Source organism: Melospiza georgiana, chromosome 4, assembly GCF_028018845.1.
Source record: "Melospiza georgiana isolate bMelGeo1 chromosome 4, bMelGeo1.pri, whole genome shotgun sequence".
Taxonomy (NCBI): domain Eukaryota; kingdom Metazoa; phylum Chordata; class Aves; order Passeriformes; family Passerellidae; genus Melospiza; species Melospiza georgiana.
Genome location: NC_080433.1, coordinates 9,365,258 through 9,392,017, shown reverse-complemented (window position 1 = coordinate 9,392,017; position 26,760 = coordinate 9,365,258). Strand labels below are relative to the sequence as shown.

Genomic DNA, 26,760 nt, shown 5'->3' with positions numbered 1-26,760 from the left:
GAAGGCTGAGGGAATGTGCTATAGCCAAACTCCTGACACAGCACTTTGCAGGAGGCAAATACCTGGCTGAGTGTGAGGAATAGCTGGGGATTATCATGGCAAACATATTCCAGTGCAGGGAAAATGGGACAGCCTTCAGCAGTACGACTGGCAAAGCTAAACAGCACTGACTTGACAAGCACATCTTCAGCCTCTGTCTCCTGAAAGCTAAATTCCTAATATTTCTCTGCCAGCTCCCATGCAGCATACAACCCTGTCTCCAGAACCCTTTGCCCACAGAAATATTACTTTTTTCTCCCTAAAAAGTGAAAAAATATGTCTTTTGCATCAAAAATAATCTATCATGAAAACAGGAAGAAAAACTCCAAATTTTGTACTGCCAGGTTCAATTTGAAATGTGTGGAAGGGGTTGTGTAGCTGTAAAAAGATCTCCCTGATGTCACATCAAAAACTGGACAGGCCTCTACCATAGTCTCAACACTCCGTGAGGGATGCTCATTCATTTGGAAATGATCATCAGCCCACGCCACTTCCCACGGAGTCATCCAGTGGAGAACTCCTGCAGCAATCTCCTAACCTTTCCAGTCTCCTGTAATTTAAATTCTTTGTTAAATCCTTTAGATTTGGCTAAAGAACTGAGGTAATTTTGTCAAACTACAAGAAACATTTCGTTGGCTTAATGAAATTTTACAGCTAGTGTAAAGCAACTTGACACAAAATCCATTAAAGTGGGATTAATGAGGGATGGCAGCAAAAACTGAGGAAAGGTCTGGATGAATGAGTGGTTTTAGTTCATGTGTCAGTGTAGCACAGCAACACAAAATGCAACAGGGCATCTGTAAGTGGAAGAAAAATCCCTCAGCACAACCTGAGGTATTCAGTGTGATAGCATCAGTTGTGACAACCTCTTTCAGCGGCCATGTGAGCACTATGTGTTTCCAACTTAATCTAGCTTCAGTCAGCATAAGGTATTAACAGGGTTTTGCAAAACTGAAATAATGTACTCATTTACTGTTGGTGTGAAACTTACTTCTGTTCATTAAAAAAGAAAAAAAAAGTATTTGATAGCACAGGTGAGATGAAAACTGTGAAGTTGCTTCAGATAGAAAAGTTTTGCAACAGTACCTGCACTGTCAGAAAGTTTTGTTCTCAAACAGCTTTTCATTGGCTTATACTTTAATTCTGTACAAGCAATCTGGTTTTTATTTTGACTATTTTAATTTTTATTATTATTCACTGACATCACTTAAAAATATTTGATGCAATTTCTGTGACTTTTAAGAATGAAAATTTTATTGTCTCAGACTCAAAATTTTTGTGTTTTTTAAAAGCAATGAGGGGGGACTGTGCTTGTGATACATAAATCACAGTGAGAGGAATTGGCAAAAAGTTTAACAGAAGTATTTAAAAAGTAATAAAAAAAAGAAAAGCAATAAAAAGTATGGGCCCTATAATAAATGGGAAATGGATTTTTTTTTAAAGAATGCTTTCTACCAACAGGTCTGGCACAAAATATTAAAGCTGACAGTATGTCAAACACGGAACAGAACTGAGTATTGGTAATGACAACCCATTTACACCATCTTGTGAAAAAGCTGATGATCCACATAAAATACCACATAGAAAGGTTTTGTACCCTCTCCCATGGAGCTTTTTCTGCCCTTACTGGAAGTTGCTTTAGAGAAACAGGAGAACAGGACACAAAGACTGGGGGAGTGGGTAGCTGAAGAGAGCTGTGCCCCATCACTACCAAGTTTTACAGGGTGACAAATGTTATTCTAGAGCTCAGGAAATATGAATAATCTCACTGACATCAATAGAACACTTCTGATTTACAAGGATATTGGATTTTGCCCAAAGAGCAGTAAAAAAATCAATAAACACCAATTCTCAGATATGCGGCAAGATTAACAGATACAATGTATTATCACTGAATGCTTGCAACTATTTCATAAAACCTGTGCAGTGAATGGGAAAAATATGTAATCCAGTCTTCAAAGTAACCTTTCTTCTGTTTTTTTTCGGAATGATCATCTGTACAAAAGCTGTTTCTGAAATGTTATCTTGTTTCTGTTTATACCAAATTCTCTAACAAAATCTTCCTAAAAATCTTGCTGTACCTATCTGAACAGAAATCTTTAAAGCCTGCCAAAAGGAAATTAAATTTATATATATAAAGATATGTTAAAAATATTATTTTCCATAAGCTAGGATGAAAACACAGGCCAGCTTATCACTTTAAAAGGTAAATCAGAAAGGGAACTATTTTGTCCTTATTTACTCAGGGTGTTTGTGGCAACTCTAAGTGCTCTGGAACAACAAATTCTGCTGGAGGCTGTACAATAAATGGTGGTCTCAAAGATTTACAGTTTAACCCTTGCCTTTGAAAGAGTTAATTTTCCCTCCTAATACCGCAAGGCAACTCACCTTACTAACAAAAACATTCAGCCTATAGACACAGTGATACAGTGATCTCAGAACAGAGGGAAATAGAGCAAAAAAAGGCTTATCAGCCTCAGTTTTGGTGGGTCACTCTCAACAGTTTTTTGGACAACATTTGAGACTGATATAGAGATTCTCAAAAGAAATGTTATAACACTGTACGTTATCTGTACACCAGCATATCATCTATGGCATTCACTGCTTCTGACTATCAGCTATTAGCCGGTCATCACCTTCATACTTTGATTTCTTAAATGTTACTATACACTTTATCTTTTCTTTCTTTTTTTTAATGTATTGCATGTAAAAGCACTTAGCTACATGTTTAAAAATCAAACTTAACAGCCACCCTTTAAAACAGATAAATTTACACAAGCCCATGGAATTCAATGCAATAGCAAGGGATGGGATATTTCTGAAACCACTTTGATAACTAAGAGCTGGACATTGAAGCCTGAAATAAGTAGTATAGGGCATTCTAAAGGTCAATGGGAACAAAAAGCATCACTTTGGCAGTGCAGCAAAATGGGAGGTGCAGGATCTATTCCACTGTCAAAATTCAAAGGCATCAAATGAGGAACCACTTGTCAAAATTTTTTTGTGTCTGTGATCTGTATATCATATCTGATAATTGAAATTGTGTGAATTCTTCTTTATTTTCTGTTATTTAGTCCAACATGCTGCCCTTACAAGTGAAAAGTAAGTGTCCATTTGTCTCCGCCATTTGTCCTTTTCTCTTCCTGCTCCCCCTTCCTTACACTACAGTCATGAATGAGGCTCTGTGGCCCAAATGATGCTGTTGGTGACATCAGTTTCACCCTTTTGTTTCGCAGTGTTGCCTTGACAGAGCCTGGGGAGGAACAGGGTGAAGTGGCTCAAGTGGGACTGGAACAGTTTCTATCCTGGAAACATGGGTTTGCAGAACTATATGGAGAAAAAAAATCTCAATGTTTTTGTATCAATTAAACCCTTGCAAATAATGGAATGTAATCTGAAGGGAAATTACATGTCATATTAAATACAAATCTTTCTAATTAGGTGTTTCCTCTGCTCCTCTTCAAAGCCTACAGAAATATTAAGATATCTACAGTTACAGCACAAAAACGTCTTCAAGACGTAACACTTGATGTATCACAGTATTTCAGAAATAATGAAACTTCTACAAGGAATTAACAAATGTGAACTTAACCACAACAGATGGTCTATCTACATTTATTGATCTTACAAGTCTTTGTGTCATCACAAAGCTCTGTGTCAGGCTCAGTCCTGCTCTAGTAAAGTACACAGCCACAAGTCTGTTAAACACAGGAGTTGAAACACTATCCTTGATAATAGAGTTTAATATTAGCTTTGTAATTCTTTGCTAGTATAACTTTTGAATTGTGTTCTTGAACTACCTGAATGTGATATCAATGTTTTAAATACACTGACGTTTCCGCTTTGTTGTAAAAATAGGCTTTTAATACTACACAGTGTTTAGCATTCTAGTACCAGCCATCAGTTTGATATCAGCCGTGACATTATTTAATTTTCAGAATCACAGAGGTTAAAGCTCACTGAACTATAAACAGTTGGAAACATGGAGTGTAATCCCAAGGCACAGCTCTGCACAAGCTGTAATTTAAATCATATTGCATGCTAAGCTGAAAAGGCAGTGCAGGTCCCAGAGGGCATGAATAAATCTGCAGTCACTGATTTGCCACACACATTTGTGTTGGGATTCTGTAACTGTGCAAATGTGATGTCTTCCTTTAGAGCAGAGGACCTGTCATCTACTGAGATTTGTAATTAAATAACCCAAAGAACAAAAGCAATTACTCAGCCCTACAAATATTCAGGCTGAAATGTGCACGATTTCAGGAACAAAGGGAAGGGGAAGTTCCGGAGACAGAGAGAAAGGGAGGCTTTGAGTCTGTGATAATTCATCTGTGCCTAGTGCTGGTGGAGGCTTTAATGCATAGAACAGGTATTCACATACCTGGCTTCCTCTGAACTAATAATTCCATCGTCACAGACTCCCCTCTGAAGTGGATGTTTCTCCAGCTAAGGAGCCAATTACGCCTCCAGCTGGCTCCATGCCACCTCAGGTGCCGGCTTTGAGCAATCAGTTGTGTTAATTGCAAGCAGCACTAAATGCCTTTTGGGACAGGCAATTCACGGTTCAGGAATGTTGCTGGGAAGGGGGCAGGTTCAGCCCCATTACCGAGAACAAACCGCAGAGTTTGCGCAGGTCGCAGGCTAAGAGCTGGAATTTTATGGAATGGGGAAAAGAGGTGGGAACAGACCAGGGGGCCGTGTCCTCACATCATTAACTCTGCTGGGCATCTCAGTTAATTGATGGGGTGGGGGCTATGTGGTGGGCTGTGTGCAGCCCTTCATATTTTCCCAAGGCCCATTCCTTTGGGTCTGCCAGGCATTCTGATCCAGGCCAACAGGACTAAGACTTTGCTCCCAAAGAAGACACCTCAACTGCCCATGAACATGAGCTCCTTCCCAATAGCTGGTATTTTCTTTCTTTCTATTTGTCATAGTGGGAAAACAGTAGTTTTAAATATGCATAGGAATTGTTTGATATAAAGAAAATACTACAAGGGTGATAGCAACGCTGAATGACAAAAATGGATGATGAAGGGCAAGCATATGTAAAAAAATAGCCATTGAAGGAATGAAGAGTGATAATGAAATGAGATGAGCACAATAATGAGATCAGAAATCAGATCTTGGCTGCATAGAGGTAATTGTCACGTATTATCAGCTACAGATCTGGTCTGTTGTACCTTTTAGTATCTATCTTTTGACTCACTACCTCGATAACAAGGTTTAACCAGTCATTTTTTCATAAGCATGGATTTCTAATATATTTGTCCATGAGCCCCTGCACGAGAACTACTTAAAAGCAAAACCCTGTCCAAATGTTGGAGGTGATGAATGGGAAGCTTGGACTGAATCATTGGAGATACAGGGAGTTGGTGTGTGGTGGGGAGTGGGAGGTACTGGTACAAACCTCAGTCTGCAGGTGCTTAGAAATAGCGTGCAGGCTCAGGAAGTCTCTCTAATACCCTTTAGAGGCTCAGTCCCTGGTGTCCCACATGGATGTACAAAGAAAACTTCTTAAAACAAAGCCATCTTATTTCTCCCTTTAACACAGACTAAAACATTGCCAAACACTTCTGCGTCTGAAGCTGTGGATTTCATTAAATTCAATGCAACTCGCTCAGCACTCTCCATTTTTGTGTGGCTGAAACCTTTGATTCTCTCCCCACCGCCCCATGGCCAGCGTGCTCCAGTCACATCACACTTAACCTTTGCCTTGGCTTCTCAAAGAAGAATTTGTTTCAGTCTATTCACGGCTTCAACAGTTTGGCAAACTGCACTCGAGCGCCGCGCTGGGCCTTTATATTGAACACACTAATCTGATTGTTTTTCCACTCTACAAACTTTGGGTCAACAATCAAGCTGCTGCCAGAAACTAATTAATTTGCAAACAGGCCCCATTTTCACAGGGGGAGAGCTTTTGAAACCTATGTCAGCAGAGCTGGTCACACCATGGTGACATGCATTGTCATGGCATCCACTTTTCGGGGTAATTCTCCTCACTAATTTTTCACCACACACATGAACTCAAATTACCCAGTCAACAGTAAATCTCTATTGAATGCCCACCAAACTCTGAACGTGGTGGCCTGAGAAGAGGAAATTGGTATTGACAGGGTCAACACTCATTAAATTGATGGCTAGAGCAGAAGGAAAAAAGCACAAAACAACACAAGAATGCAAAAGGAAAATTCGGATGTATGTCATATCCCAATAAAGGGGGCTGTAACAGACCCACTCCTCCTTTGTTTAAATCAATTAGTATTCTGCTGTGTGACTCCTACAAACAGATTTCTGCTTAACTTGTCTGAAAAAACTGGTTAGTGACTTTTGTGAACAAGAAAGGAGGCACAGTTTGGTAGTTAAAAGTCACTGGTTTTCAAGCATCAGAGCTGTGATGAGCTCTCACAGAGATCATGGGAAACCTACTTGAATTTGCAAGGTCTGTAACACAGAGGCTTTGTCTTTGGAATCTGGCCACCTAATCTGAACTTTGCTTTTGCTTAAGCTGATTTGGATCTCTGCAAAAATGATAATTACAAAGAAACTGCTGTTGTGTAATTTAAAGTGGGTTCTGTACCAAAAGCAAAGCAAAACGCAAACTTAGAACCTGAACGCTATATCTTTTCTGGACAAATGTCTCTTTTTTTCCTACTGAGATTTATCTCCAGGGAAAAGGGAGAGTCCTCCTATGAAGTGATGCATGTGGGTCATAGATAGATAGATAGATAGATAGATAGATAGATAGATAGATAGATAGACAGATAGACAGATAGATAGATAGAAATTATCTTTTTAATCATACATTAACTAAAAGTAGTACACAAAGCTTTCTAGTAGAGGTTATTGCCACTGCTGGAATAATATTCTAAATTTGTCACCTTAAGTGGACAGACTCTACAAAGCCATCCACTGCCATCTCTATAAGTTATCCACTGAAATAAATCCATAGGAAAAATATTCCATCCTTAGCACAAGAAAAAAAAAAAAGGAAAGAAAAAACACTCTTTAGAGGAGATAGAATATCACTGGGACAATTGATAATTGGAAAATTTGAGGTGTTTTTTATCATTGTGAGAAGGGCACAGAGCCCTACTCCTCCAACTAAATGTGCTCCTGGAGTGTGCTCATGCAGATGAAATTTTACACAGCAGGTCCTGCTGCTGAAAGAAGCAGAGAGAACTTGGATTTATTTTTCTAAAGGATGACTATAGAAATCAACTCACCTGCACCATCAAATTTGAATCTGAACACCTCAATGAGATCACCAGTTTTACCCAGTACAGAGGTACATTGATTTATCCACATCCAGAATCTCCCCAGAGCTTGTTCTGGCTCTTTCATCCAACTGCCTTCCAGAGAAGGTGATGGGAATGGCTGCACTCTCAGATTTCACCCCAGCACAAGACTCATCAGGATTTACTGGGTTGGTAAACTGATATATGTTGATATGTTGACCTTTCAATTCACAATTGAAATCAAAACCTTAAAAATTAGCAATTTTAAGGCACATCACCAATAGACCAACTCAGTGCACAAGAGCGAGTGCAGATCTCAAACTGTCCATCACTGGCAAGTCTCTTTTTAGAAAGACTATGCTGCAGTGATCTGGTTGGGACTGGGGTCATATCCCACACTAATTGTTTTGAGAACTATGAACTTCTTTCCTAAAATTGTATTTTATGCAGCAGAGAAACTTCTCTGGTCTCCAGTGGAAACAGTGAACAAAGAACTCTAAGCTCTCCCACTATTTTTGATCTTATATGCACTATAAAGAGAGTCACAGAATGAATGAATTGCAGCAAAGCGTGGCTTCTAATCTGCACTCCCAGCTATTACATTTTTTTGGTGTGGATAGTAAGGCTGACCAAGTTAAAACCCATAAATGAGCCCATGGTTAACCATGTAAAATACACATGTCCTAAGTCAGGTTCCTGGACTAACTTGTATCCTAACTTCCTGGAGCACACTGTGGCTGTTGTTCAGACCAACTGATGCAAGTCTTCCTGCTCCAGGCCATATTCTCTATAGCGTCAGGAAGGCTTCAAAATGTACAGTCAGACTAGGAGAATGTTCTCTGCTGCTTCATCTTTCCTATCCGCTTTTTCCACTCCAACCTCAAAACTTGTCCTTTGGCTACTTTTACCATCTTTTCAACCTAAACAAAACAAAATATCATCCACAGCACTGATATTTAATGAAGAAAATTACCAAATTACAGGGGGCATGGGAGGGATAGAGAATGAGAAAGAAGATCTCTTTCCTAGAATGATTTCAAATAATTTCATTTAGGCCACTTGATGGGAAGATTTTATTATTTCTGCTTGTCTTCACCTACCATCTTCATGACCTTTCTCACATCCACAGAAACTGTTAAGCACATTCTAATTGCTACTTGGTCTTTGATTTCTGAACCAAATGCTTCTCTTATTTTGTTTAAAGATACAGGGAATAGTTTTAAGACAGGTTCAAGTGAATCAACTGGTTCAAATACATGAGAATCTTCTGGTCAAGTGTTCAGCAGGGCCTTTGGCTTCCTGACCTGTAACTATTTCAGATTAGGGACAGGATAAATATCTAGTAATAACAATAAGAAAGAGCCATTTATTTTCTGATTTCAAAAATTATACATTTCTTCCAAGAAAAAAAGAATTGGTAGTAACAAAATATGTACATAGATAAAGCTTGTTAGATTGCAATGAGAAAAACAACTTAAAATTCATACTCAATCTCTCAAATATGGATCTACATATTTAAGGAGAAAAAAAAGGAGACTTAAGGAGAAAAAAAAAACCAAACCTTGTAAATTGAGTTTGTGTGCCATTCTGTTCACAGTATTATGCCACCGTCACCATAGTTTCTGAGCACTTCCTAGCACTGTGTTCGGTGACATTAGCATTTGTCACACATGGAATTTATCACTGTGAAATTATTTATTACTATTCTTAGCAATGGAGATAGTGGGAATGGGGGGTGGGAGGACTTATTGAGTGAGAAATGAGGCTTGCATATCTGGACATGTTTTGTGCCACAAGGGTCGGAGCTGCTCATGCTTCTTCTGCAAGCCGTGCAGGGAAAGTGTGGAACTCAGTCCACACTGCAGCCTGCATGACAGGACGTATCAGCTGCTCAAATATAGAAATGCCTATTTTAAATGCAAGAGATCCCTTCACAGGAAAATTAACAGCAAAAGGACAACAAAAAAAAAGACACAAAAAAAATTCCCTCAGTGTTTTCACTCTTAAGGTTGTTTAAATATGTCCTTGAAATTCATGGGTAATGCAGACCTGGAAGAGGCTTCTTATTCTACTCACTGTAGTCTCTTGGGATGCCAGGCAAGTGTGCTATATAATAACACATAAAATGTTACCTGAGTTCCTCTGGAAACCAGCTAGGCTGCCTCACTGACTACTTCTATTGGACAGCTTTTTCTAATTTCATTCCCATCATATTTCAAGACTTCTAATCTGAAGACTAAATAAATTCATATGCAGTTCACAGTTCACAGTTCACAGTTCACAGTTTTGTTTTTGATTTCATGTTTTTTTTTGTTTGTTTGTTTTTTCTGTAATGTCCTTTGTTTAAACAGCTCTTCTCTTGATGGAGATTTACTGTATTTGTAGCATCCCTGACCTCCTTCCTCCAATAATATCTTAGATGTATTTTATGAAACAACCTCAGGTACCAGGATGGCTGGGTCCTGTGGCCCCTTCCCACAGCTGATACCTGTATTTTGCATGCTGTATATCTGGATTGAGAATGTGCATGAGGTGAGCTGGAAAACGGGAAGCAGGAAAGGCATTTAGGAACAAGGGAGTGGCACAGCAGAGGGGGCCATCAGTGGTTATGTATACCTAGAAAAAGGGTTTGGTGTGGTTGACCAAAGACTAATTATAGGTTCAAGGATCAGAACATGTACACATCCAAGTCTCAGCAAGAGTAATTAATTTCTAACATTTTGATGCATTTAATGCATTTTATTAGAGAGGTAAAAATCCTGTAAAATATCTTCAATCTTTTCTTTCTGTTGCAGACATTAGTCTACTGTGCAATACATACTCAAGATCATGTGTGTGTAATGCCAATGCTGGGACATTCAACAAAGTGTCTGAAGTGGCAACTACACAAAGTGATGTCTACAGGTCTGTTTGAATGCCAGGAGAGTATCAAACCTATGTTTCCTGCCTCGGACCCTGTTAAATTTAAGAGGGCATTTTCTTTTTTATTGAACAGTCGCTCAGCCTCTATAACTCTCAGCTGTTTATGTAACTGTAAAGTAAAGATTACCAAGGACAATAACCTCAGGGAACTAAGCGCAGTTACTATTCCACTTTAAAAATTAAGCCATGGAAAGTATGCTAAAATAATATCATAGAGTGGTTTAAACCCATAAAAAGTAAGGAAATTCCAAGCCAAGTCTGGAAATCCAGACTGACAATCTCTCTTAACCCCTGGTCTAGTAAAGAGGGTGAGTGAGGCCAGTGTTTCTGGGGTGAAAACCTGATTCATAATACTATCCTAATGCAGCTTTTGTGATTTCATTTCCTTTCAGATTTTGCTCAGCCCAATCCTGCTTTGCTTTTAAAATAAATGTTTATGGCTATTCGTTTTACAAAATGTTAACAATTTAAGGCCAGATCCTCTGTGCTCAAGTCAGAGAAGATGAGAGCGGCTTTAAGCTCTCTCCTTCCACTCCTCTAATCTTCAGCTTGAAAACTGCCTTGGGTGCACTGCCTTTGCATTGCTCAGCATTTGCTCTGGTAGACTGCACTGCCAGTTCTGCCTTTTTGCCTGCAGCCATGCCCTGAGCCCTTGCAAGAAGGCGTGGGGATGGTGCACAGCATCTCTGCAGCAGGGAACTCCCTGGCACCAGGGAAAGCTGCTCCCACCTGCACAGCACTCTACTCATCTTTTTTCTTAACTTCTGCAGCAGTTCATGGAAGCAGGACACGATCCATGCTTCTTCAAAGTAACTTTATGCCTCTGAACTATGAGAGGCAATGGCACATTTAAAGGGAATCATGTACTTGCCAATAGGCAAGACTTTGTAAGGTTTATGTGTGACATCAAGGCCATGGTTCCTTATAGTAAAGCTGAACAGAAAATTTTTTTCAACTTCAAATTTATTTTTATTCTGAGAGTTCAAAACAATTCTTGACCCTCACTGGGACTGAGTAAGATTGCCAGTTTCTTTTGTGCAGAGAAAACTCCATGCACGTACCAGAGGAGCCAGTAATGTTCAAGCGTGCATAAACATGGCTTATAACAAAGCACATGATTCAGTCTGGGGCACTGAACTGCAGCTTTTCATGTCCAAGATGACTTCCCTGAGCACCAGCTTTTTTTACTGTGTTTTTGCAAATGCTTCCTTGTCACATCTGGCCAAATCAGTATCAATAATTAAATATACATTGCTACAGTGACTGATGTATGGTTCCCTAGCTTCTAGATGAATGCCCTGACTACATGGCTATAGAATCAGTCTCCCTTGTTTTATTTGGCTTGGTGACTGTTTAATTATTTATACAAAATGAAAGCTTTAGAAGCCTGTGAGTATTTAATATCTCTAAGAGACTTAAGAAGTCTTTAAGAGCTGCTGGTCAGCACCTTCCCTTAGGCTGGGCACAGTTCTCTTCCCCAAAACATACAATTTCTGTAAGAAGGTTGAGCATCTCCAAAATGTGACTGTGTGATGTCTGTAGTAACCCTGTGTTCCTTCTTAAATCCCAAAAACTTAATCACTCTGTGTAATGTTGTTCTACTTTTATGCCAGTTCAGGGTAAGACAATTTCTGGGAAAAGTTCACACGCCCTTCACGTGCAACTGTCTCCTCCTCTCCATTTTTGGTACCAATCAGCTGTGTTTTCTGCAGCCTGTCAGCTCTGACCTTAGCCTCAGTATGGAAAAAGCAATTTAGCTCCTGCTCTGCCTGAAGTAAACACTAGTAAGGACTTAGAACTGGATATCTCATCACCCAATTATTAAACTCTACAGAGATGAGAATTTGTCTCTCAGTTTGATCAGAACTCTTGCAGCTTTATATGCCCCATTGAATACTGCTTTTTTACCTGAGGCCAAGCACACTGTAAAAAACAACTAGGAAAGAAAACCCACCACTACACAGAAAGCCATGTATTTGCTAAAAAACTTGTAAAGGTCTGCAAACTTAAGGTTCAAAAATAATTTGTATAGATCTTTAAGAAAGGAGTGAACACCTCAATCTTCAATGAGAGCTTGTTTCATTAAAAGCATATCCACTTCAACAACATGAAAACACAGAGCTTCTTTTATAATTATATTTTAAAAAGAAAAATGACAAATTACAAACAATTATCAAAGGACTGGCATGCCTGCAGAGTTTCAAACCTGAACTATTATCACTTTTGGATTTCCATGCGAGATGCTGAAATTAGGAGAGCTGTGTGGAAAGGCTGCCAGGATCTTATCACTGGGAAATTAACAGTAAAGCCTCAGAGCCTCTAATAGGAATGTTGTAGTGCAGATTTTAGGCCAATCTTTCCATATTAGGAAGGTAAATGTATTAAGTTGCAGCGGAGAGAGAGATTTCAAAAATGTACTTAAGGATCGTTCTCTATTAAATTATGGACAGTTATGAGAATAATTTCTAAAGGTTTCAATTTGATTCTTATCTTGTTTTAAATTAAGTTTGAAACTTTCCATACAGGAATATAGTGCAAGAATTTTATTTCAGAGCTGGAAATCACCTTCACCCTGGGATACAAAAAATGTTCTTTCTACTGTTATGCTCATTTTGTAAAATACTTAAATTCAAGAAAGCTTGAGGAGGTTCATCAGCTCCCCACCTCGAGCACAGAGCAGTTGTGGTTTCTGCCCTGTCAGATGTAACCTCAGTGCTAATTTGGGAAAAGCAGTTCTCACATGGAGCGCTGAAAGACTGATAACCGAATCCACAACGGAATGACACGATTTCAGCAGGGAAGTACAGGGCCTGTGGACAATGGCTGCATTTTCCCACTGCATAAATCCTCCTGACTCAGCTGTCATTGTGCAAATCTACTGCACAAAAGCAGATTTTGCTTGCATGACTGGGTTTAAAATGTCATCATGACTCTCATAACTGAAGTTGATGTTGGTCATCTTTAACACATTATTGCTCTACCAGGTATCAAGAGAGATGGTTATGCCTATAAACCTTGTACTTTACTGTTTCCTGAAGACCAGAAATCTTGTTTACTGTCATAATAAAATAACCCAATGAATACAATTTTTGTGTTACTGGATAACACAGCTTGTAGAGCTGAAATGCTGTAGACCTGAATCTGTTCTCCAGACAGATAGCTGTCCACATGAATTGCAGCAAAACTAAATTTAACAGGATATGCATCAGATTCATAAACTCGCAATATTAGAATACATATCCATACTTGTCAGATAGACACTTATGTGATATGTGCATCCAATGTGTGTTATATATAGAGTCAATCCAACTTGCAAGAGCATCTTGTGGTTTTAATTATGAGTCAGGGGCTGATGTTGTTATGGATTGTATATACAGCTGATGTGATATCCAGTTTGATATTAGAAGGTCTTGACTAGCTAATAACAAACTGTGTTTTAAAACATACTCTGCTCTTACACATTAAAATTTGTGTGAACAGTTTGCACTACATTGTAAAACCACATAAGAAAGCCTGAACCTCAGCAGAGACATAAATAATATGGCTAGGACAAAAAATGTCTAAGAATAAAATAATTTGTGAATTCAAAAACAGGAGTGCAGGTGCAAGCAGTATGTACAGCCAAAGTAGAGCTAGTTAACACTTAAAAAATTAAAATTTAACTTAACTCAGCAACTACAGTAAGTATTACTTAATTCAAATGTCAGCTTTTTCAGACAATGAATTCTCATTTTGAAAATGCTCATATCCTTGTATAGCTAAAGCCAAGTGTAATTCCATTTGAGCTATTGTAAATTTGACTTCAGTAGAACTTGGATAGAGTACTCAGATGCATTCTAAAGTATATTGGTACATGAAGGCAAAATCAAATTTCCTCTGAAACTATCTTCCCTGCCTCAGACATGCAAATAAACAACCACAGGCTTGATTGCTAATATCCATAAAATAATGCAAGAAATTGTGCCTTGCTAAACTATTGGATATTTTGAAACCAAATCACTTGGAATCCCCAGGACCCGTTTTTATTTTCTAAACTCCTGACAACTCTGGCTTGCTCATGAAGTTCTGCTGGGAGACTTTCAGCTGGATGTGGCCAGCGTCCCCTTCAATCCAGCCAAAATTAAACCCTGTACAAAGCACAATCCTGCCCAAGGCTCTGGAGCTACTTGGTGCTCATGTGTGGCTGATGCCTCAGGCCCTGAGCTTCTGTCCAACTTGCATGACTATGCTGCTCATCCTGTCTGTGTATGTTTTAAATTTAATCACACTCCACAAATCTCAGCGTAATTAAACCAAAAAATGCTTCTTTATAAATCACTTTTGATTAGTTTAACTGGTTTAAGGCAGAATTCTGCCCCAAATAAAAGAGGAGCGTATATGTCACAGATGTTGCTGGAACAGAGCTGTGTGCTAGCCTTTAATGGCTGGATGAGTGTAAGCAGAGAAATGTGCATTTTACATACCATTTAGCCACCGGGAGTCGTGCTGCTCTGTCCTGATGGGATGGTGATGCCCCAGAGTTCGGAAAATGGCAAAGTCCCTGCCCATGAAGTCTGCTGCTGTGCCAGAGTACAGTTCTCCATCTGCAGGAGGACAGAACTGTAAGCAATATTCCCCAATTTTCCAGTCATGGCAAGTCAGAGAAAGCTGTCATATGTTCATATTTCACTAATAGGGATAATGAGTGAATTACAAAACAGCAAGCCATATGCAACGTATTGTCATTGAAAATAGAGATTAGAGCCAATTCCTCACTGCAGAGCTTAATTGTAACCTCTTGCAAATGAGCTGTATCTGCAGACTGCTGGTGTGCTTTGCAAAAATGTGTTTGGATTCTTAGGCTGGAACAGCGACAGCCAGTGCACCTACCCTGGCAGGCAGGAGTGTGCAGCCTCAGAAAACCCACCTAACTGTGAAATTGCCCTGTTTAGCACAGGAGTTTGGTTTGGAGACCTTCCAACCTACAGGGTTTATGTGACTCTGGAAACTGAAGAGTCCAGCTCAGCCACTTTTGGTTCAGAAAGTCCTTAGGTCCCTCCAATTTTTCCTATAGAAATTATGTGGTTTTTACTTTGGTTTGTTTAAGGGGCTTTTTCGTTTTGTTTTGGTTTTTTGTTTTTGGATTTGTCGTTTTTGATGTTTGGTTTTTTTTTTTTTTTTTTTTTTTTTTTTTGTTGTTATTGCCATTTTATTATAGTTTGTTTTATAGTTTGTTTTTTTACCCTTTTTTCTGAGCAGGTCCTCAGAAAAACAGTATATTTTACAGGAAATACAGAACATGCCTTTCTGCTTTGGCCACCTTTGTAACTGGTACTGGCAAAGGGCAACAGCTAAGGGAGAAAATAAACGAGGTCATTCCCTGCTACCCTGACCCCCACACAATTCACAGTGAACAACTGAACTAAAAATTGACCTGTGATACTCCAGCCCATAAATGGCACATACACAGCCTGGCTGGAGATGGAACTCATCCCAGTGTGTCCCTCCTCAGCCACAGAGGAGACAGAGGGAGGACGGAGAGAGAGACTGACTAAATTCAGGAGCAGGTCAAGTTAAATACCTGCCAGCTGGAGGAGAGTGTAATAATAATAATAATGACATTGTAACGAGAGCCACAGAAAAGAACCAGGGATCAAAGTACAGCACATATCTTTCTGACATTAATTTACAGCTTGTCCATGAAATCACTCCGAATCAAAAATGCTAAAAGTGCATTTTTTTAGGACTGTGTTCTACATCTGTATGTGAAATGAGATAACCTACCCTATGCTGGTAAAATGGAATTAAAGAGCATTATTCCTTCCAGCTACTACTTTAAAACTACCCATATTACACGGGTCCCTTGTGAAAAAGACAAGTTTGAGGATAAAATAACTCTTTCTTTAGCTATGGTAATACATTTTTCATGGTCATGATGAACTCTACCATATCCTCATTTTAAAACACCCTTTTAGGAACATTTTTATCATTTTCATGGCAATTTTAGGCATTTCCATGGCAGGACAACCAGATCCAAGCATGCCTACTGCATATCACTGTCATCTTTTTCCCTGAACACTGACACCATGAAATCACCAAGTGAACTAGAGTGGCTCTGCAGCCATATGGTAGCTGTGAAAGTCAGGAGGGGTGAAAACATGATAGCGGAAAGGCGTGGAATTGAATGAATTCACAGCAGAGATTAGAGGCAAATAGACCAGTCATGCCCAGCAGGAGGTGTAATCAGAAGGGAAACAGAACAGCATATCATTAATTAACGATTTACCATTCTTCTGTGTCATTTTCAACTTTTTTTTGAAGGGGAGACAATCACTTAATTATAGTTATTATTATGTACAGAGTATGCAGCTGAGATTTTAAAGATCATAAAACCTTTTTGCCTGTGAAAAGGGCTTTGATGCTATGCTTAACCTTTCTTTAACCTTATCTTCATTTTCTTGTCTTTCAATCCCCAGAGAGTTCTGATAAATCAATAGAAATCAAAGGGGAAAGGAAAAACCAACAAGGGCTATTTTTCTTCTTAGTTGTCAACAGATCTAAAGGTCAATCAGTCAAGAAAAAAAATCTATATTTAATACTATATTGCTAAAATTTAACCAAACGCAATTTGAAAAAGAATGAAAATTAAACATTTGAAATATTTAGAATTGTAAGGTTGTTTTGACACCTCGGTTTCTAACTTGATATATAAAAACCACTGGAAATTAACATATTTTCCAGGCTGGACTCAGCTCAACCCAAGAGGACACTACAAGGCTCTTGTGGCTGATACTTTTTCTTCAATTGAGACAGGATAAAAGTTTTGCCAATAACTGGCTTCAGCATGTTTAAAATGAGGAAGGGTCTGTAGAAAACTGTCTGACCTTTCTATTCTCCCTCCAAGTTTCAGTGTACCCAAACCAGTGCCTGCAGTTTGAACTGATCTGCTGTAGTCATGCAAAAAGGGGATTTTGACTTCTTCCAGACAGAAATACCAAGGAATACCATTTATTTTTGTAAGGCTTTAGATAATTTTTCCAAAATTCAGGGTGAGCCTCAAGTCATGTCCCAGATGTGCACATCCTTTGAGTTAGTGCTATGCAAAAGCTATATGAGGATTCTGCCTCCTGTCTAGATAGAAGTACATTCATCTTTATTTCCCTGCGCATACTTTCTTTTGGACTGAAATTCCCTCATTGCTAGTCTGGAAAATGATTCTTTAATGTCACAGATAATCTTCACTGTGTTACTTCTACTGTCAGCAGTTTAAAAAGAAGTTTTATAAACTTTAAGAAGAAAGTGGAAATTAATAGTTTGAAAACTGACAAACATTTATCGAAGGGAAAGAATAAAGGAGAAAAAAAAAAAAAGAAAAAATTAGTCAATTTGTATTTCCAGCCCAGCAGCACAAAGGAACCACTGTCCAGAACTAAAGGATGGCCTTCAGTTGTTTGCATAAATAAAAAATATCTTTTGGACCAAAATCACCTATTGTAAAGGAGTAGCATGATGACACACAAATGTAAACAGAGATACATACATTGACTTTACTGAATAAAGAGGCAACAATTAAAGTCCATAGTAATTCTGATTTTTGGAGGGGAGGAAACTTTTACACAAACAGCACAGAACTCTGAATAACTCCCCAAGGTCATGAGATACAAAGATGTTGAAAACTATGCAAAAGTGCATCTATTTGATAAATTGTATCTATTTGATAAATTGCTTCTATTCAGCTTTTAAGTAAGATGGCATTCTCAAAGAAAGTAATTTGTGGAGAGTAAAAAACTGTAAATTTTCTTTTCAAAGTAGTAAGGAAGTTGAATGAATGAGGAATGTAGGCAAAGCCAAGCCCTGAATGTCACCATTGCTCTCAATGGTAAAAGGGTTCACAAATGGTTAAAAGGTTTATTCAGTTAAGATTTTCAGACATAGAGGTGGTTTGACTTCACTTCTTTTAAAATCAATAACTAAAATTTCCCAGAAATTACAGTAATTTTAAAATCTTGAACCTCATATGTACTTACTAGCTAATTTCTAAGAAATAGAGTACTAAAGTTCTTAACTAGTGAAAGGCCACTGTCTTTCAGATCATATTAATACACATTTGGGAGCATTAAGGCACCTAAATTGATTTTTAAAACTGAAAGATTAAATAAAATCTAAAAGGAATTGTGAATGGTAAAAGAAAAGAAGAAAAAATCAGTGAGGCACAGAAGCATAAAAAGTTTTGAGGACTCTGGATTACCAAAGCTTTTGAAAAACCCAAATGGTCATTTCCCTAAACAAACAGTTGTTGGGACAATGCCGCCTCCTTCTCTGAAGGTTTGTTATTTTTTTTTCAACTGTCCCAATAGAATTCCTTTAGTCTAACACATTCAGTGATATTTTCTCCTGTGATTATATTCCTTGGAAACCATGCTGCTTCTCATTTTCCTCCCACACTGGAATACTCGTGAGTGGTGCCCAGGGATTTCTGGGTCTCCACATTTCATGCATTAGCCCACTCAAATGGAGAGTGTGCAGTTAGCAGCACAGAGATGGGAATGGCTGCACACAGTCTTACATTACTAGGAACCACTTGTATCATGTTCCCAGCTGGCATTTACTTTAGAGTAGGGCAGCAATAACCAACTTTAATGAACAGCTGTTAAAAAAATAATGAAAAATGTCTGCAGGTGGATGGAACAAGGAATGTATACTGGAAAAATATTGGAACAATTTAATAATGATGAACTGTTTATTTTCGCTTTGCTTTAGTGTGGCTTTTTTTTTTTTTTTTTTCAATTACTATTGATTTTTTTTAAGAGAGAGGGAAAACTGAAGATTCTCTTTACACTGGTAAGAGTTTGTTTCAGCTGAAATACAGAATAGGCCTCCTGGGTACTAACGGCTATTTAAGACCTGAAGTTACTTTTTTGCAAATAAACATTTACGTTTTGCCCAAATTCCTGCATTTCACTTACCTAAAATTTACTTTCTAGTTACGGTGTCAAAAACATATTGTCGTTCCACACTTTGCAAAACGTCTGTTTAGTGTTTCTGATGAAGAAGAGAGATAATGTTTCCCTCCTCTCAGCAACCATCTAAATTACTCTTCTCAGCCACTTTTTAACTTTCCTGATAGTTACTTACAATTACGAATTATAACACCGCATTTTAATGAATGCTGGGGAATTCTTTTACGTAGCTGCCCTCTTAAATCTTAGATAAACCATGTTCACTAAAGAGGACAAATATTCTGAAGGGGTGGGAGTAGTTGAGTTTCAGCTCAGGAGTAGCTGAGTTTCAGCTCAGCCCGGAGAAGAGAAGCAGCAGTGTATCCACGTCCCTGTTGTGACATTTTTGTGTTTAAGAGGCTCCTCTGGCCTGCTTGCCCTCACTCACTGCTTCCCTCCTGTGCTCCCTGCTTTGGACAGCAGCTGGACCAAACCTCTCCATCTCCAGCCATTGCTTGCCCAGTCCATCCCCTGTTTCTCAACTGTTTTGGGGGTGGAAGTTATTTTGCCTTGGGTCATCATTTTACCATAAAAAACAAGGTGTTTTTGGCAAAGAGGAGTTATTTTTAGGCAAAGAACCAATGGTGAATTTGGCATACACCCTCTGCAATCCACACTCAGCAGAAAAGGGCTGCAGTAAATGCAACATCATAACCACTAATGCAGTGTGGCTGTGAGGCAACTATAAGGAGGCAGAGAAAGAAGGCTGCTCACGTTCAGGATGCAGGAATGCTAATTTCAGCTTCTCACTGAGTTTTGTGTGACTGAAGCAGAAATTTTTTATTGGCTTTGAATGCTCAATTTGCACCATTTTCTATTGTGTTTTTACACCCAGTGGCTCTAACTGAAGCCTGATTGAAAACAAATGATCATGCTCAGTCTATTCTTTATTAGAAGGAAATATACATGGAGTGAAAATTATAGTGTCAGGAAGTGGGCTCAAGAAAGCAAAGATGTATTAAAGAGATGAAATCTAAGCCAAGGGAAGTAAGATAATCATATTTGTGACGGACTGAGAGAAAGAAAAAGAAAAGGAATGTGAAAAGCTAGATGCTGTTGACTTTGTGCAGTTGCATACCAGTTATACCATGTAATACTGGCTTGTCATCATTCTCTTCTTTATTGTATATTAAAGTAAATAGTAAAGCTATTCACTTGAGAGTAGGTCTGTCACAAATTCAAGTTGCTCCAGGCACCAATTTATACACTGGCCTTTTACACACACTTTTTTCCTTTCTGTTTGTACAGGGTACAAGTTGGAGCAAGATGTGGATGTCTTTCCTGTTTTTCCTGTTAAAAAGCATGTGTCCCCAGGTTAGCTCATCACCTGGGATCATTATGGGCTTTTAAGATCAGGAAATGAGGCACACTTAGGACTAAATTTTTGTTGCTGTCTCTTTTGAATAGCTTAATTTTTAAATGCAAAGTAAATAGAATAAGGGCAGACGATAAGCAAGGCCCTAGGCTAACAATATGGACAAAGGCCTGAATAAACCAATGTATCTCATTATGTGTCATTTCCTGAAGACTTCTAAAATATGAGAATCTCTAATTTTCTCAAACTATTTTTGGATCTGAAGTTGTAATAAATTGCCAGAAAGTTACATGTAAAGATGGTAAAGATAAGGTGGCTACACCTAGGCAGAGGTGTAGGGAAAGAAGAATCTGTTTCCTCCAAATTTAGTCTCATAAAACATCCCTTTGCCTTTTTTGTGAAGGTGAAGTAAAGCAATGAATATATTTAATTTAATTAGATAAGTTAAATCAATTAGATAAATTAAATCAATTGCATTAGTTCAATTAGATTGACATAGTCCAGTTGCTCTGTATTTGCATATTCCATGAAATGAAGTACTACCAATTCAGAAACACTTAATTTATTTCTTTTTGATCTGGCCAGGAATTTAACTTTATATACTGTCAGACAGAATCTCTTCAGCTGAAACATCACCTTAGGGCCTGGACCAGGGGCTGTTCATTGATCTCCAGCTTCCACGCAAGGTAAAGCTGGGTGACAGACATTCCTCGGCAGAAAAACTGATGTAAGGAATTATTAATTCCTGCTCTCACTGAGCTCTCAGCTGTGCTGGTGCGACCACCAGTGTGGCCAGCCTGTAAACTGGATGATTAAAATGCCTCCACTAAGATGTGAGAAGGAAAAACACTTAGCAGAATCAAGGTATAAAGCAGCTCTTGTGGCACCTGAATCTTGGCTTACACCTCAGGACATTTGGGTCAACTGTATTAAAAGTAAACCAGAATTGCTTTAACCTGGAAAAAAAATTGCACAAAACAAATGGCTATTGTAGGTGTTGCAAGGAGAAAAAGAAAAAAGCAGAAAACTGGCAAATTATTTACAGTGAATGAACATCTCATTGAACTTGTTATGTGGCACCTACCTACTAAAAGTGAAGCTGTCAGCAGTTTGGGGTCATAAGGGCTTTTCCCCCGCCCATTTTCAAAATGTGACTCTTCCATTCTAAAAATGTTGTCCTGTGAAATAAAAAAAAAAAAATTAAAAATGTTTAAAAATTTAAAAAGAAGGTAAAAGCAACATTATTTCATTAAAGAAAACTAAGAAGTAATTTGAACTGTGTTCAAGAAGAGTGCAGTGTGAGTCCCAGTGGGGTTTGTGGCTTCAGGGAAGTCAAATTGCACTGGGTGAGGATCTGGTAAAAGTGCCCATCTCCTAATCAGTATGTGCTGAATGCTGGTGAAAGGCAAAAATACACATAAACAGCTTGTGTCTCTTCTGTTGCACTTCACATATAATTTATTTTCATATTAATTTTCATGGGTTTATTGAATTATTTTTGCTTTCACTGAGAACACAACTGAGTAACAGTAACTGAAGAAGCAGGAATTTGAAACTTTTATCTAAAAAAAAGATAAAATCTATTTTTTACTGACTGTTATTTTCTGAAATGTGCCACCACTGTAGATTAGTACACAACATGGTGTGAAATTCTGTTTTTCCTAGCCTGAGTATATCCTCAAATTCAATTTCAATTGCATCAGGAAAGCTATTATTATTACTACTACTATTATTATCATCATCATTATTACTACTACTACTACTACTACTACTACTACTACTACTACTACTACTACTACTACTGCTCCTCAATGCCTTGAGATGACACTTTTAAAATATATAGGCTGAGGGCAAATCATAGGGGAATATAAACCAAGATTAAAAAGGGCCTCAGTCAACACCAAGTCAAATGAGGTAAATAAATCCAAAGCAATGGGCTTTTCAGTACATTTAATTAATTTTAACTGGGGAACCAAGTCTGCCAATCAATTTGAATAGTATGTTTATCTTACATTTTGCACTGAGGATAAAACCGGAAGAATAGATGCTTTGTGCACAGAAGTCTTCAACATTCACAGAAGACTTGTGAAGACCTCAGCAAAACCTGGGATTTCCATTTCCCACCTGCATTGTGGTTAATTTGCAGATATCTAATTAAGTCAAGGAGCCCCAAAGAGAAGAGATCAATGTCCACCTTGGAAGCAGCATCCTCCTTGGCTCCCTGCCTTCCCCATATTGCTCATCCATACAGTGACCAAACACACTTCCAAACTGTGTTATTTTAAACCCACTGTGTCCAGGATTCTGTAAGCCACAGCCTACAGATTTTATTACAGGCTTGTTCAATTACATCACACAAGCATGTATCTGTGTGTATTTATTACATATTTTCAAAAGCACGTGAGATGGAACTCACATTTCCTTCCACTCACTGAAGAAAAAGGTGAAGGGAGAATGAACAGTTATGAGGACAGCCCTCTATGGCTTACTGCACTGTAAGATAAAAAGGTTGGACACAGCTGAGTGAAGTTTGTTCCCAGAAAATCTCCTAAGGCATGTTCTTGTACATGTAGCCTCCCTGATTATGTTTATACAGTCATCCTGTATCTGTAGTATCTGACACAGTATTAACATTTCTCTCTTTGCTGTTGTCTTTCTTTCTGGTTCTTAATAATCCAGACACATTCCTTGCTTCTCTCCAGTTTTCTGGTTTTGCTCCTTCTAACCAGAGATGAATAAATAATCAAATAGAAAAGCATTTCTGGAATTCTACTGTTGGGTCCATATCTAGATCTTGCACAATAAATAAAAGTAGTAAATTGATGAGAATGCTAAACCTCAACTGCAATAATAGAAGATGCCACTAATGCTAGAAGCTATTATTGAAAAATGTTATTATCAATCTACATTTTCTTGGCATTTCTCCTTAGTAGATGGCAATTGCTCAACCTGAATACCAATTAATATCTGATAAGGCTACAGAGTCAGTGGCATGACAGTTAAAGCAGAATATATTCCCAAAACAATCCCATGTGTCATTATAAGACAAATAGGAAACAGATGTGGAAAGTGATTTGGTGTAGGAAGGATCTGATTTTTGACTGTATTCTTCTGGTTTATGTCACTGTAACTCTACTGATATTGGTGTGCAGAAGGCAAGAACAAGTGGAGACCCAGGTCAACCTAAATCAGAGATGATCTACCCTTCTCTTAGTGTTTGTGGAATAAAACATTTGAAATAAGAGGCCTGAAAGGGAAATCCCACAGTGTTTTCACATTTCAGTTAAAGAGCAATGAACAGACACAAACTGTGAGTTTCCAAATTTATGGGTGAGTAACAATGACAATAAATACATCGCTGTTAAGTGCCAAATAAATGTATCATGGTTAGTCTGAGACCCCAGGCAGGTCTGATAAACATGCTGTATGAAGTCCAACCTGTCACAAAAAGGGCAACTTGCCCAAACAGCTTTTTGGGTGCAGAAATCAATCCACCTCTATCTACAAACCCACAGAACATACAGGCAACAGAGGAATAAACTCTTCTACATACCACCTGCCATTTTAAAAGACTAGGAAGCAATATGACTTGTGATAGATACTTGATCACACTGGTCACATTTCCACCCAAATTTCATCAGTCTGCCTGGAGATAGCAAAGAACAAGGCTCTGCTCAGAGATTTTGGGGGTCTTTGGACTAGGTGAGTGTGTAGGCCCTCTTTTATGCAGTACAGACAAGAGCTGCCAGATGGAAAGAATACACACTGTTTTCAGTTAATTGTAATTTTGGTGCTTCTTGGATTTTGCAGTTAATTGAATACAAAGAATGGTACTGCAGTGAGTCAGCAAATGCTTGAGCCACAGACAGCAAAACCCCCTCTGTATTAAACAAATTCTCAATCTCGCAAAGTTTTATGAGGGCTATTACAGAATCAAGGACAGGAATTCATGACAAAGCACGATTGCCAGGTGGGAGAAAAAGTTTCAAGAAATGCAAAAAGAAGAAAGAGAAAAAAAAATTCAAAGAAAGGCCTTTGTAACTCAGCCATTAGCCCAATTTATTGTCTAGACCCTTTCATTAGTTGCATTGGCATCCCAAAAGGATATTGCAATGTACTTCAAACCTTTTTTATAGATCCTTGTAGTTAAAACCTTGCTATGGCATGTTTTATGGGTTATTAATCACTAAGTTTATATCTCATTGATGCTTCTTTATAATCCATAGTAAAACCACCAAAAATGAGATCGTTTAGGTCTTGAAATTCCACAAACCCATAAAGACAACAAGTGACTTGCTGGCTCATGATACGACACGAATTGTTTCACCTAGTAAATGCCTTGCATGGAAGGAGATAATGCTTCTGGCTCCTTCAAACATATGTTTTCCTGTAGCAGACAGTATGATAGATGGCAAGATTTAGCCAAAAAGAACTACAGTTAAGTCCTGGAAATGAAGGAAAAAACTGTTGTGATTCCCAACGATCTGCCACTTCCAGGCTCCAGAGACTCACTTCCAAACAGCTGAAATCCTGAAACAATGTGTCAGATCATGACACTGCGTGGTGACAAGACCTTGCTATCTGACTAGACATTTCACATATTGGTATTGGATAGCTTCAGTCAGCCAGTGAGCCAATAAAACATTTATTTTTATATATATATATATATATAAAACACACATATATATGTATATATATGTATGTATATGTATATGTTTATGCATATATATGCTATATATACATAAATATAACAACTCTATACCTATTTATACATATATAAATAGGTATATATATACCTATATATATAGGTACATATATATAGGCATATATATACTCCTATTTGTATATGATATATATACCTATATATATGGTATATATACCTATATATATATACACACACATATATATGGTATATAATATATCATATATATATATACCTATATATAGGTGTATATATAATTTTTTTAATTATTAATTAATTTATTTATTTATTTATGCTCAGTATGATAACCTCTTAAACATTTTTTCTTGTATGTCTGCCTGTACCTAGACCATCCAGTATTGTCTGGAAAACGTAAATTAGCCGTTATTGGTAAATACAGATTTTATTTCCCAGTTTAGTACTAGTGCCTTGCAGGTGAACATGTGGTCAGTGAGGAAGCACTAACCTACCATCCTAAGTCTGGACAGCACTGACTGCTGAATTTCAGGGAGATTTTTTTCCTGTAACTTTTTTGGCAATTGTCACATCCCAGGATTGCTGAGCTTAATGCAGCAAAACCACTGCTGGTCAATAATGAATAAACACAGTGAAAGCAAATGATCTGAAGAGACTTTGCTGATGGACTGTGTACAGCTACTATGGAGTCAGTACTGGTGTAAATTATTAGGCATGGAACGACAGCAGTGAAGCTCCCCAGCCATTCTAGTGCAATGGAATGAACTCATACCCTTACTCTGCTAACCCCCAAACCATAAATAGAAAGGAGCACATCTCCAGGGTATCTTTCAGAGCTAACTGATTTCCACAAGAAGCTGCTGAACAAAGAATGGTCCAGAAACATGCAATGTGCCAAGAGCCTTAGGAAGTATCACAATCTTTGTTTAACAAAAAAGGTGGAGTTAGCCATAACTGTGAGACTTTTTGATGTTGGCATGCCTCCTTGCTATTTACACAGACTCTGTTGTGCTATGATGAAGTATTTAATAAAACAAAGTGATCAAGAAAAAAAAAAAAAAAGACAAACCCCAAAAGTAACACCCCTGACCCAAAACCTCAGAAAAAAATATCTCCAAATGATTTCCAGAGTGCCTGGAGCATAACAATGCATCCATTGTGCATTGGAGGACTTTAAAGCCAGTAGCAATGTCTCTTAACCGAGCAAGAAGTTGATGGCATGGAAATATTTTGTTCTCTGCATTGTTCAGTATTGGAAAGTTCAAAAGGCAAAGCTCCACTTCCTGCTCAAGGGAAAATCTTTCAGACTTGTTAAGGTTTTTATTTCTCCCCTCTATGCAGAGGATCAGTTGAGGTGGCTGAATTTGCTGCCCTGGTCACAGCAGAAGGCTTCAGGTCCCTCTGAAGGAGGAGTCAGAGCAGCTCAGAACTGCAGCTCCCAAGGGCAGGACCTCGTCACTGACCACAGAGGAACCTTCATATGAAGTTAGGTCTGAGCTAAGAATGTTTCTGAAATGAACACTGCAGAGGCAGCTGATTAGAGACACCTTGGAGACTTTTACAAAACAGAAATTTGATGATTTTGCTCCTTGG

The 26,760-nt window shown here is 38.2% G+C and overlaps 1 protein-coding gene across 1 annotated transcript in view; it reads right to left on the bottom strand.

The window, feature by feature from the left end:
• SEMA3A (semaphorin 3A) overlaps positions 1–26,760 on the bottom strand; it is a 165,897-nt gene that overhangs the window by 45,535 nt on the left and 93,602 nt on the right. Inside the window, exons 6-7 of the mRNA XM_058021922.1 lie at positions 21,574–21,667; positions 14,660–14,779 (exon numbers count right to left, since the gene is read on the bottom strand). Of these exons, the coding sequence (XP_057877905.1) occupies positions 14,660–14,779; positions 21,574–21,667 (214 nt within the window). The remainder of the gene's footprint in view (positions 1–14,659; positions 14,780–21,573; positions 21,668–26,760) is intronic.